This window comes from Cajanus cajan, chromosome 7 (genome assembly GCF_000230855.2).
Source record: "Cajanus cajan strain Asha chromosome 7, NIPB_CcT2T_4, whole genome shotgun sequence".
Classification (NCBI taxonomy): Eukaryota; Viridiplantae; Streptophyta; class Magnoliopsida; order Fabales; family Fabaceae; genus Cajanus; species Cajanus cajan.
In genome coordinates, this window is record NC_138523.1 from 16,080,246 (window position 1) to 16,093,656 (window position 13,411).

At 42.1% G+C, this 13,411-nt stretch overlaps 1 protein-coding gene across 1 annotated transcript; it reads left to right on the forward strand.

Annotated features, from left to right (window-relative positions):
* Positions 1-195: 195 nt before the first annotated feature.
* On the forward strand, positions 196-1,318 carry LOC145949856 (uncharacterized). The gene is made up of 3 exons (XM_083060757.1): positions 196-204; positions 290-514; positions 641-1,318. Exons 1-3 carry the CDS (start codon positions 196-198, stop codon positions 1,316-1,318), a joined length of 912 nt encoding a protein of 303 aa, XP_082916883.1.
* The last annotated feature ends 12,093 nt before the right edge of the window (positions 1,319-13,411 follow it).

The following is a 13,411-nucleotide window of genomic DNA, read 5'->3' on the forward strand; positions in this document are numbered from 1 at the left end:
ATTGAATCAAAGGTGGTTGTATTTGAGAATTGGAGTTTTGATATTTTGATGAGAGATTGGAATGTTCCTTGAGTATTGGTGCTTGCATGTTAACTTTATGGTTTAGGTAGTATGTAAATTTTATTCTCTAAGTCCTTTGTGAGCTGTTTTGAAAAGCTTGAATATGAGTTTAAAGTGAAAAAAAGTGAGTTTGGAATGGTTAAGGTATTTTGTGAAATGTTAGTACACTAATGCTAGTATGATAATTCCTTATGTCTGTTGTTTATTTGATTGTGTACTATTTTCTTAGATTATGGCTGGTAGGAATGATCGTGCAATTGCTGATGCTCTTCAAGCATTAGCACAAGCTGTAAGTAACAACTATAGGACTGAAATCGCTCCTAATTGGTTAGAGCGATTTCAACGAAATAATCCACCTACTTTCCAAGGAGGATATGACCCAGATGTTGCGATGAATTGGCTAATGGAAATCGAAAAGATTTTCAATGCCATGGAGTGTCCTTTCACTCAGAAAGTGAGGTTGGCTACCTTCATGTTGACTGCTGATGCCCATTTTTGGTGGGAAGGAGCACTTCAAAGGATGATTGATGCAGAAATGCAATTGAATTGGGACAACTTCAAGAGGGTTTTTCTTGAGAAGTATTTCCCGGATGATGTAAGAAGCCAGAAGGAAGTTGAATTTCTTGAACTAAAGCAAGGGAATGACACAGTGGCAGAGTATGCTACAAAATTTGATGCCTTGGTTCGCTACTGTACTCATTACCATGGTGAGGATGGCGAAAGGGCTAAGTGTATTAAGTTCGTGAATGGCCTTCGCCCTGAGATAAAAACAGCAATCAATTATCAAGAAATTTATCACTACCCGACTCTTGTCAACAAGAGTAGAATTTATGACCGTGACAATCGTGCACGTGCTGACTATTACAAGGGAGCTGGAGGTCCTATGCGTACCACAAATTCTAGTGCTTTAGGTAAAAGTAAACCTTACACCAAGTCTACTGGGAATTCAAGTTCTAAGGTGAATAATCAAGATTCGATGCAACGAAAGAGTCAATCTCCAATGGTTGGACAAACATCAAAAGGGGGGAGTGAGGGTTCTGTTCCACGCGATAATTGCTTCAACTGTGGAAAGCCAGGTCATAAGGCATATGAGTGTTGGGTACCAAGAGTGATAACATGTTACAACTGTTACGAGAAGGGACACAAAGCTCGGGAGTGCCCCAAGAATAAGAAAGAAACAACAGAGGTTGAAGGGAGCGCTAGCAAGCCTAGAGCCACAGGGAGAGTATTTGTCTTGAGTGGTGTTGAAGCTACTTAACCCAAAGATTTCATCCAGGGTATGTGTTTCATCAATGGAACCCCTCTAATTGTTTTATATGAGTGGTGCGACTCACTCTTTTATATCACGTGTATGTCTAAATTACCTATTTTTTTTCCTTGTCTTTTGAACTAATAGTAGAGACAACCACTAATGGTTCAGTGATCACTTCTGATGTCTGTCCAAAGAGTCCCTTGACTATTGATGGTAGAGAATTCATGGTTGACTTAATTTGTTTGCCTATAAGTTAACTAGTGAAATTAGTAGCTTCCTTGGATTGGCTGAATACTATAGAAAATTCATAGAGGGATTCTCCAAGTTAGCATTACCTTGACAAGTTTGACTACGAAAGGAGTTGTGTTTGTATAGGATAGTAAATGCAAGGATAGTTTACCGGGCCCTTGAGGAAAAGTTGACTAGTACACCTGTTTTAGTATTGCTTGACTTTTGTGGTTTATTGTAATGCTTCTAAAATAGGTTTGAGTGGAGTGTTGATGCAAGAAGGAAAGATAGTGGCTTGTGATTCTAGACAATTAAAAACTCATCATGGAGATTACCTTATGACTTAAGTTTACAGGTGTAATATTTAGAGACATTGCCTATATAATTCTAAGCGTGAGGTATTTATTGATCGATAGGGCTTTAATTATTTGTTGACTGAAAGAGTTAAGTTAAGTTTAAACTTCTAAGAGGACTAATATTTCAAATTTAGTTGTTATTTGAGAAAAGTCATTGTGGTAACCGATATTTTGAGTAGGAAATCTTTATATTTATGATTAGAGATTCAAATTAGGGATTTAAGTTTGACTTATGAGATTACTCTTAATAGTGTAAAACTAGGTATGACTCGAATACTAAGTGGATCGTTGAAAGAAATTGGAGAAGCATAATTAGTTGATTCATTTGATAACAAGATATGAGATTATAGGATAAGGTGATGGATAAGAATTTGACTTGGGTGTAGATGGAGTGGTGAAATTAGTGATCTGATATGTATACCTAGTGAACTTACACTTAGGTACTTAATCTTTAGAGATAACCATAGAAGTAAAACCAATATTGTAGCAGATACCTCGATTATGATAACCTCTGATATATCATTTTGATGATTTAAGGGTTGGATTTGATTGAAGAATTTAGAGACTTATGCTAGATGAGTGAGATTACCCTTAGAAGCATTGAATGGATTATGCTGAAAGTAACTAGTGAATTAATGGATGAGATTAGAGAAGCTTAGGAGTCAGATCTTTTCTTAGAACCAAGTGGAGAAGATTGGTAGAAGTATAGATAATCATTTCTGAGTAGAAATCAATGTTGTTTTGAGGAGCAAGAACCAATTTGGGTGTTTAGTAACCTTGAATTAAGAAAGATGATTTTAGAGTAAAGACATACGAGTGTTCTTGAAATATATTTACGAACTACTAAGATGTATCAGAGTTGCGCAGCGGAAGTGTAGTGACCTAAGGTGAAGAGAAAAGAAATCATATACTCGTGTTTAGTATACAAGAAATCTTTACAAATTTTGTAGCAATTAGACGTCTCATTTTGGAAGTAAGATGGTGAATGGATAGACCTTAATTATAGGCTTGTTTGAGACTTTTAAGAGATTGATTTAGATTCCTTAAAATTTACTTGTCTTACCCTTAGATTTCCTTGGTAAAATGAATAGAGTTGTAGGTAGTGAGGTTGCATAAGAATTAGAAGTAAGAAGCGAAGAATTTACCATTGCAAAATTTCGAGGACGAAATTTCTAAAAGGAGGGGAGAATTGTAACACCCCAATTTTTTATAAAGAGTATTTTTGTATTAATGGCATTTTCGTAATTAGTAATGGTATTTTCGTAATTTTAATAAAGGAATGAGGGTATTTTTGTAAACTTATAATAAATGGCATTCTCGTAATTTTGTTAAAGTTTTTGGGGTATTTTTGGTTTCTGGAACGGGCCGTTCCAAATGTGGAACGGGCCGTTCCAAATGATAAAATTGTGTATTTTTGGGACGTCCAGAACGGGCCCAGAACGGGCCGTTCTCCAAAGGAGAACGGGGCGTTCTCCTTGCAGAACGGGCCGTTCCAGAAGGAGAACGGGGCGTTCTCCTTGCAGAACGGGCCGTTCTAGAAGGAGAACGGGGCGTTCTGCTGGGTTTTGGAACGGACCGTTCTGATTTCAGAACGGGCCGTTCCAGTTGAAAATTTTGCGTAGATTTGAAGGGTCCAGAACGGGCGTTCCACTTTTCGGAACGGCCGTTCCGGATAGGTCCGCGAAAATGCCTATAAAAAGGCCCCTCCTCCCTCTCAAATCCTCACACCTCTCATCTTCTCTCCCTTCTCTCTTTTCTTTCTCTCTCTACTTCCTACTGTTGATGGAAGGAGCTTAGGGGTGGAGGTTCTACCCTAGTTTCGGTCCCGATTTAAGGAGAGAGAAGAGAAGGTTCTGCCCGAATTTTGACTACCGTTTAAGGAAAAAGAAGAGGAGGTTCTGCTCAAGTTACTATTCATCCAGGTACGGGGGAAAAGGGGATTATTTATATGTAGAGTACATGAGGGAATTGGGTAGAGAAAGAATTTCTTAGGATTATGATTAATTTTATAATTATATTAGTTCTATTGAAATTATATTTGAGGTTTATAGATATGCCAAATTGTAGGAATTATGATCTGGGAAGAAAGAAGAAATTATAAATGTTGTGAACTAGATTTTGGAATAATTATGAGTTTCATTGTTATATTAAATTGATTATTTATTGATTATTATAATTTATGAATATTATTGCTATATTACTCATGGATGATCTTGATGTGAATTGCTTGAGGGGTGTGTAAATCCTCATTTTGTTGGGCTTATCTGTTGTGTATGTGATGTGGAATTGTGTACGTAATGTGAATTTAAGTTATGAGAAGTGTGGAATGTGAATGAGATGTGAATGAGATATGATTGTGGTACTGATGACCAGGGGTGAGCACGACCCTAAGCTGATGGGTAGCGTGACCTTGGCACAGTGTTATGTCAGGGGTGAGCACGGCCCTAGGCTACTAAAAAGGGTAGCGTGACCTTGGCACAGTGTTATGTCAGGGGTGAGCACGGCCCTAGGCTGGAAAAAGGGGTAGCGTGACCTTGACATAGTGAAATTTGTGTGGATTATGAATGAATTGTAATGTTCAAGTGGATTATGATGGATTGATGTAATTGTGAATTGAGATGTGAAGATGATGAATGGTTGATAAATTATGATACATATATATAGATAAATGCTTATGAATATTTTATTAAATAATGAGTTAGGATGAGATTATATTATTGTCGCCACCGGCCCGAAACGGGCTTTCGGCATTCGCGAAGGATGGTTGGACTCGTTTGTTTTTAAAATATGGATTGCTAGAATGACTTATTCTCAAACTGAGACCTCGTCAAACGAGCAATTTTATTAAAAGGCTCACTAATCCATATTAATCCCAAGCGGGACCCTCCATGGATTAGTGGTTTTCATAAGAGGAGGGTTCGTGGAGTCGCCACCAATGTTTTACTCAAAACATTGGAAAAAGGGATAAGGCAATTGATTTAAAAATCAACTTTGGCCACTACAACCAGAGTTGGGTAAGGGAGTCGGTTACACGTGGGGAAGGTGTTAGCACCCCACAGCGCCCCTTTCGGGTTCCCTATGACAGATTATTTTCTAAAATAACAGCGTAAAATCACTAAATTACCCCTATTTATTCTAAGCAATTATAAATTGACTATCTACATGATGACAGTTTATATATGCACACAGAAAGCAGTAAAAGGAAGGATTGAAGGGAAACCTCTTGAAGCGTGCTTTTTAAAAAATGAACTGGGAAGCGTTTTGGCGTTCCCTCGCTCTACAAGCCCGCTCCTCGCTCTCCTAGAACAAAATTTTAACTAAGGGAATCAAAAAGATTTCCCCTCGACTAGGTTCGATCCTCAAGCAAAATGGCTCGGGGCTTAAGAACTTCGTCGGATCAACTCTCCGAGTGATTTCTAGGGCAGAACACTGCTCAAAAACCCCAGAATACTCAAGGAGAGGGTTGAAACTATCTTCCAAAGTGTGGAATGACGTCCAATTGACGTCATATTTATAGGGAATAGGCGCAATACGGCCTACGGGAGCAATACGGCCGTATTGAAATTTTTGAACTTCAATACGGTCGTATTGAGTTCAATACGGCCGTATTGAAGTTCAGAAATTTCAATGCGCCCGTATTGAGTTCACAGCGGCTGCATTGAAGTGTCAATACGGGCGTATTGATTTCAGTACGGCCGTATTGAAGTTTCAGAAACTTCAATACGCCGTATTGAGTTCGCTGCGGCCGTATTGAAGCTTCAATACGGCCGTATTGAATGCAGTACGGCCGTATTGGGCTTTTTCCCTCCACTTCGTTATTTTGAGCTATTCTAAGACCTCTAGACCTACAGAGAACCCTCCTAGGGCCTTCCAGGAGTCCTTCTGGCTGATCTTCCTTCAGTCTTCGAGAGTCTTCAAGCTTTATTTCCGACCCGGACAATTTTAGGGGTCTACAGCTGCCCCCCCTTTACTTAGTCGGACGGCCTCTTGGTGTATCGGCTGACAAGTAAAGGAGTTGACCCAATTGTCCGGGTATTGTGCCGACCTTCTGACTTGTAGCGTCTTCCGGTAGGAAAATGTTGAGTAGCCTCTCCAGGTGGGTGCATACCTCGGCGCTTCTGACATCCTCGGTAGCTGAGTTTACCTTCTCCAAGGTCAACTTCACTCGACGCTCGAGCTGGAAGTTGGACATCAACGCGCCTCTGATGACGCTGATGGTTGAGTACCGCCTCTCCAGGCTTAGCTTCACTCTTTGTTCGAGCCGGAAGCTAAGTACCTTTGTGACGACGGTGAGCGGTGTGAGTTTTGCCTCTCCAGGCCTTGCTTTGCTTGTTGCCCAAGCTGGAAGCTGTAAGTACCGTCTCTCCAGGCTTAGCTTTACTCTTTGTTTGAGCCGGAAGCTAAGTACCCTTGTGACAACGGTAAGCAGTGTGTACCCCTTTTCCAGAGATAGCTTCGCTCATTGCCCGAGCCGGAAGCTGCATACCTCCGTGTTTGTGACGACGGGGTAGCGTGAATATCTCCTTTCCAGGGATTTGTGATGATTTTGTCTCCACAGTCCACGATGCTGCTTCGACGGTTGTTTTTCGATTTTGTGCCACTAGGGGCTGGATAACGCAGGGATCCGTCTAGGGGATGTGCAGTTACTCATAGGTTCTTGTGTCCCAACTTTCCATTGCGTAGTTGGTGCCCACTGGGGAATTTTTGATTCCTTTGGGGTGTAGACACAAAGATGCTCTTTCTGATGTGAGCGGTGCCTTATGATTGGCTGACGTCCTTTCGACGTTGGTGGAGTATCCCGGTTATCCTTGTTCGGGTGTCTCTTTTGGTTTTTTGATTTTGCTGCCTCTGTGTAGGCTGTTATCCACTGGGGGATTTTGTCGTTGATTTTGATTAGCCTCTTCTGTTAGGCGTATCAGCTTGACGTTCAATGATTGGCTGAGAGCCAAATTCCACTTGGGGAATGATTATTGATTTTTTTATTTTTTCTCCTTCTGCAGGGATGCCTCTTGAGTAGGCGACTGGGGATTTGGGGATCTTATGTATCCCAGAGTATTATTTAGGAAGCCTCTACAGGCTTAGCCTCACTCAACACTTGAGTTGGAGAGCTATCTTCACTGAGGAAGTTTCAGTCCTTTGACTTGGATATTCTGCTTGGGTGATCGTACTTCCATTGAGAATGTCGTCGATCTTGCTTTGATAGCTCTTGCTGGGGATTTTGAATCCAAGAGCGTGAGTTGAGGTTCCCTCTGGGGAGTATTATTTCTGCGAGCCTCTCCAGGCTCAGTTATTCTGCATACTGTGGAGGATGTGGAGTATTATTTTGGTAAGCCTCTTCAGGCTCAGTTATTCTGTACAAACTGTTTGTTGGATTTTCTGTATCCTTGCCTTTTTTATTTTTTGGCTTTTTCTGTATTTTGCCTTTTTTATGCTTTTGGCTTTTGCTGTACAGAATTTAAAAGTGCTAAAGAAATTATGAGAGAGTATTATTTCGGCGAGCCTCTCCAGGCTCAGTTATTTTGAGAGTATTCTTTCGGCAAGCCTCTCCAGGCTCAATTATTCTGAGAGTATTATTTCGGCGAGCCTCTCCAGGCTCAGTTATTTTGAGAGTATTCTTTCGGCAAGCCTCTCCAGGCTCAATTATTATGTATGATGCTGCTGATTTTCTGAATCTTTGCATTTTGCTTGCTGCTGTCATACACAAGCAATTTTCTATTTTTCTATTTTATGCAGTTGCCTCATGATAAGGTTTTTGAATGTGCAACTAATGTGTGTGTGGTGCACAAATGCAATACAATTTTTATTTTTGTTCATTTATTTAGAAAAGTGAATGGCTCTCCCTATCCTCTTCTTCTTGGAGGACTTTCTGTCATTGACGCGAGGGAGTATTTTTGTGAGCCTTTATACAGGAGATTATGGATTTTACAGGAATCCCTCCAATTTTCTTTCATTGACCGATTATTAAGAGTTTCGTACAATTTTTTTTTTAGAAACATCAATTTAAAGGCATAATCACAAGGTCAAGAAAGAAAAGAAACAAATGGATATTTTATTGATATTCACAAATGTTTATACAGAAAGATTTACAAAGGGAATTTCTGAAGAATGGCTGGCCGAGGTGGGCTATACATTTTTGGCTTAAACAATTATATTTGTAATTGCTGCTCTTCCCGTTTCCCTAGTTGTTTCGGGTGAGATGCCTGAGCCAGGAGTGTAGATGCTGCAAGACGCTTGCTTCTAGAAGATTATTACTTGAACCGCCTTTCGGTTTTCGATTCAAGTGATCGTTGCTTGCTTTTTTTGCATCTTATTCTTTTGCCCCTAATTTTTGCCTAGGACATGTCCTAGCGGGGACAATTTTGCCTTTGTTTTGCCTAGTACCCTTGTACTGGCGGGCTTTTTGTTTTGCCCTAACTTTTGCCTAGGATGCCCTTTTTTGGGTTTTCATCCTAGCGGGCTGATGCAAGCAACGTCTTCAAGCATAATACTTCTTTACCACGTCAGCGTTGACTGGGTATCGAAGTTCTTCTCCGTCCATGTCTGTGAGAATCAATGCTCCTCCGGAGAAAGCTCGCTTCACCACATATGGTCCTTCGTAATTTGGGGCCCACTTTCCGATCTTGTCCTTTTGAGCTGGTAGCACTTTCTTCATCACCAGCTCTCCCTCATGGTAGGTTCGAGGATGGACTTTTTTGTCGAAAGCCTTTTTGATCTTCCTTTGGTAGGCTTGACCATGGCATATGGCGTTCAGTCGTTTTTCTTCGATAAGGTTCAATTGGTTGTATCGACTTTGAACCCATTCTGCCTCGGAAAGTTTTGCTTCCATGATTACTCTCAGAGACGGTATCTCGACTTCAACCGGCAGAACTGCCTCCATTCCATAAACAAGGGAGAATGGAGTAGCTCCTGTGGATGTACGTACTGAAGTCCTATAACCATGGAGAGCGAAGGGTAGCATCTCATGCCAGTCTTTGAATGAGACAACCATCTTTTGTACTATCTTCTTGATATTCTTATTGGCTGCCTCGACTGCCCCATTCATCTTTGGTCGATATGGGGAAGAGTTATGGTGCTGGATTTTGAACTCTTTGCACAGCTCTTCCACCATCTTATTGTTCAAATTGGATCCATTATCAGTGATGATTTTATCGGGAATACCGTATCTGCATATGATATTCTTTCTGATGAAGGATGTTACCACCTTTCGGGTCACATGAGCATACGATGCCGCTTCTACCCATTTGGTGAAATAGTCAATGGCCACAAGGATGAACCTATGTCCATTGGATGCCTTTGGCTCGATGGGTCCAATAACATCCATGCCCCACATTGCAAATGGCCATGGTGAAGCCAGAACATTGAGTGGCGTTGGTGGGACATGAATATTGTCGGCATATGCTTGACACTTGTGGCATTTCCGGACGTATTGGTAACAATCCTTTTCAATGGTCGACCAATAATATCCTGCTCTGAGGATTTTCTTAGCCATTGCAGGCCCGGGAATATGGGTACCAAAAACCCCCTCATGTATTTCTTTGATTATATTTTGAGCTTCGACTTGGTCTATACATCTCAACAAGACCGAGTCATAATTCTTTTTGTAGAGGGTTTCTCCAATCAACAGAAATCCCATGGCCCTTCTTCGGATATGCTTTTTATCATTATCGCTGGCCATATCAGGATATTCCCCTTTTGACAGATATTGTTTGATGTCATGGAACCATGGATGATCGTCAACAGCTTCATCTATCAGTAGGCAAAACGCTTGCTTATCGTGCCGCCGGATATTGATGATGGGCATTTCATGCTCCTTATCCAAGGCGAACATCGATGATAGTGTAGCAAGGGCGTCAGCGAACTGATTCTCCTCCCTTGGAATGTATTCAAAGATGACACTTTGGAAGAATTGTGTCAAATCTTTGATATGCTCAACATATGGTATCAGTTTAGGATTTCGGACTTCCCAGTCTCCTCGTAGCTGATGGATGACTAAAGCCGAATCTCCAAATACTTTGAGTTTGAGGATACCATTATTGACAGCCGCTTGGATTCCTAACGCGCAAGCCTCGTATTCGGCCATATTATTTGTACAGTCGAAATTGAGTCTTGCTGTTAGAGGGATATGCTTTCCTTGTGGGGAGATTAACACTGTCCCGATCCCCTGTCCAAGCATGTTGGAGGCTCCATCAAAATACATGGTCCACGCATCGTCCTTAGGATCTTCATGTTGTATACTCATTACATGTTCATCGGGGAAATCATCCTGAAGGGATTGATAGTCATTGGTCGGCCCGTGTGCTAGGTAATCAGCTAAGGTACTACCCTTGATGGCCTTTTGTGTGACATGTATGATGTCAAATTCTGATAATTGCACTTGCCATCGGGCAATCTTCCCAGTGATTATTGGTTTGTCGAACACGTACTTAATTGGGTCCATTTTGGAAACCAACCAAGTAGTATGCCTTATCATGTACTGCCTGAGCCTTTGTGTTGCCCACGCTAACGCACAGCAAGTCTTTTCTAATGGCGTGTAGCGGGTTTCATAATCAAGGAACTTTTTGCTCAGGTAGTAGATGGCTTGTTCTTTCTTTCCAGTTTCGTCCTGTTGCCCTAGCACGGCTCCCATGGACTCATCAAGCACTGTTAGATAGAGGATTAATGGCCTTCCCTCGACAGGCGGCACCAATACTGGTGGATTGGCCAAGCACTGTTTGATCTTGTCAAAAGCTCGTTGACAATTCTCATCCCAAGTTTCGGAATGATTCTTGCGCAACAGTTTGAATATTGGTTTGCACGTGTCAGTCAGCTGTGCGATGAACCTTGCGACGTAGTTCACCCTGCCGAGGAATCCTCTAATTTCTTTCTCGGTTTTAGGAGGAGGCATTTCCATTATTGCCTTTACTTTATCGGGGTCCACCTCTATTCCTTTTTCACTGACGATGAACCCAAGAAGCTTACCCGACCGAACTCCGAAAGTACACTTAGCCGGGTTTAGCTTAAGCTGATACTTACGAAGCCGATTGAATAATTTTCTCAAATATTGGATGTGGTCCATTTCGTCTTTTGACTTTGCGATCATGTCATCCACGTATACTTCAATTTCTTTGTGGATCATATCGTGGAATAGAGTCACCATCGCTCGTTGGTAGGTGGCCCCCGCATTTTTAAGTCCAAAAGGCATCACCCTGTAGCAGAAAGTTCCCCAGGGTGTAATGAAAGAAGTTTTCTCGCGGTCTTCTATATTCATCTTGATTTGATTATACCCCGAGTATCCATCCATAAAGGAATAGAGTGTGTTTGTGGCGGTGTGATCCACGAGTGTATCAATATGTGGCAAGGGAAAATCGTCCTTTGGGCTGGCACGATTCAAATCCCTATAATCAACACACACTCTAACCTTCCCATTCTTTTTGACGACTGGCACAATGTTAGCCAGCCATTCGGGATACTGGGATACAACCAAGAATCCCGCGTCCAATTGCTTTTCTACCTCCTCCTTAATCTTTAACGACCATTCGGGCTTGATTCGTCGAAGCTTTTGCTTAATAGGTCGAAACCCCTCTTTTAAGGGCAACTTGTGTTCGACAATGTTGGAGTCCAACCCGGGCATATCATGGTACGACCATGCAAATACGTCCTTGTATTCCCTTAATAATTGAATTAATTGCGTTTTTATTCCATCACTGATACGGGTCCCAATATTGACCTCTTTCAATTCTTGACCCTGCCCCAAATTCACGGTCTCCGATTCTTCTTGATTCGGTTGGAGTAGACGAGCTTCTTGATCTAGCAGTCTTTGCAGGTCCGGAGAGATGGTCTCCTCATCACTGTCCGACTCAACCCATTCACCCTCGGCTTTCGGATCCCGGTCAGAGCGAGCAATCACAGACATAATTATTTATTGGTTCTGTTTAGGTTTAGAGTTTATTAATATTAATGAGAGAGAGAGAATAGAACAAAATGAGAGAATAATTGTGTGAAAAATGCCTTTTTATTGATATATGAGTGTAAAACTGTACAAAACCCTTTATTTACATGAAAAGGTCCTCATGATCTCGGGTACTGATCATGAGTCCCTAAAAGAAAAATGTGGAGGGGCCCTATCATGGCTTGCCCTTCTCTCTACTCCTGCTGCGGTAGAGGATTCTTGCTCACGTCGGGCGCCGTCGAATCGAAAGTGACCCACCCAGCGTCGATAAGGTCTTGGACCTTGTACTTGAGAGCTCGGCAGTTCTCCGTTGAGTGCCCCTGTGCCCCCGAATGGTATAGACATTTGTCTTGCGGATTGTACCAATCGGGGTAGGGTGGATTCACCTTCTTTGGTGGAATGTAAGCTATAAGGCGCGCCTCCACTAACTTCGGCAGGAGATCGCTGTAAGTGGTCGGAAGTCTATCAAACTTCTTCACAGAGTTGTTTTGCGATTTGCCTGACTTCGAAGCGGAAGAAGACGGAGCAATGGTTACAGCGTTGACTCCTCCTTCTTTCTTCTTCCCAAAGGCCTTCTTAGCTTCATATGATTGGGAAGGCTTAGCCAGCTTCCCACTTTTAAGTCCTTGTTCCACCCTTTCTCCTATGGTGATGATGTCCGAGAAGAGTGTCGTTGTGTTCCCTATCATCTTATCGTAATAGGGACCAGTCAACGAGTTGATGAATAAGGACACCGTCTCCTTATCCGACAGCGGGGGCTCTATCTGTGCCGCCAACTCCCTCCAACGTTGGGCGTACGCCTTGAAGGATTCATCGTTCTTTTTACTCAAGGCTTGAAGATTAGACCTATCGGGTGTTAGGTCGATGTTGTATTTGTAGCGCTTGAGGAAGGCGTCGGCCAACTGTCTCCATGTGTGTACTAGATTTCCATCTAGCTGCATATACCAGTTGAGTGCAGTTTCAGCTAAGCTCTCTTGAAAGCAGTGGATCAAGAGCTTTTCATTTGTGGCATATGCAGCCATCTTGCGACAGTACATGGTGAGATGACTTTTAGGGCAAGTCGCTCCCACGTACTTTGGGAAATCTGGCACTTTAAATTTAGGAGGGAATTGAATGTCCCTCACTAAACACATGTCGGCGGCATCCTTAATGTCAAAGTCGTGCCCCTCCATAGCCCTTAGCCGATCCTCGAGGGCATGGAATTGTTCCTTTGATACCTCGGGCTCTTTTATTATAATTCCTGCCCCAAGGGGTACGGCGCTTGGAGGATCTTTTTCATGCTCTTCCTCCTCTTCCTCATGATGGGACCCATGCTCACTGTGATGAGATCCATGGACGTTATGGTGACGCATGAGTTCCATCATTTGCGCCATTTGCTCTTTAAGCTGTGAAAGCTCGGTTGTGAGCTTTTTGTTTTGCTCCTCCAATGCTTCCATTTTCTTGATTTTCCGTGCGCGCGTAAGGACAGAGAGATGACCAGCCACTTTCTAAAATGAATGTTTAGTTAGTTTATTTTATAGAATGAATACACTCTTTAACATGAGCTTGATAAACCTCCATCTTTAAGGCGCTGCCTTTTTAAGACGG

Bases quoted from the DNA above. Each gene is read 5' to 3' on its own strand.
- LOC145949856 (XM_083060757.1), top strand. The intron at 515-640 runs GTGAGGTTGGCT...TTTCTTGAGAAG, and splicing joins AGTGTCCTTTCACTCAGAAA to TATTTCCCGGATGATGTAAG.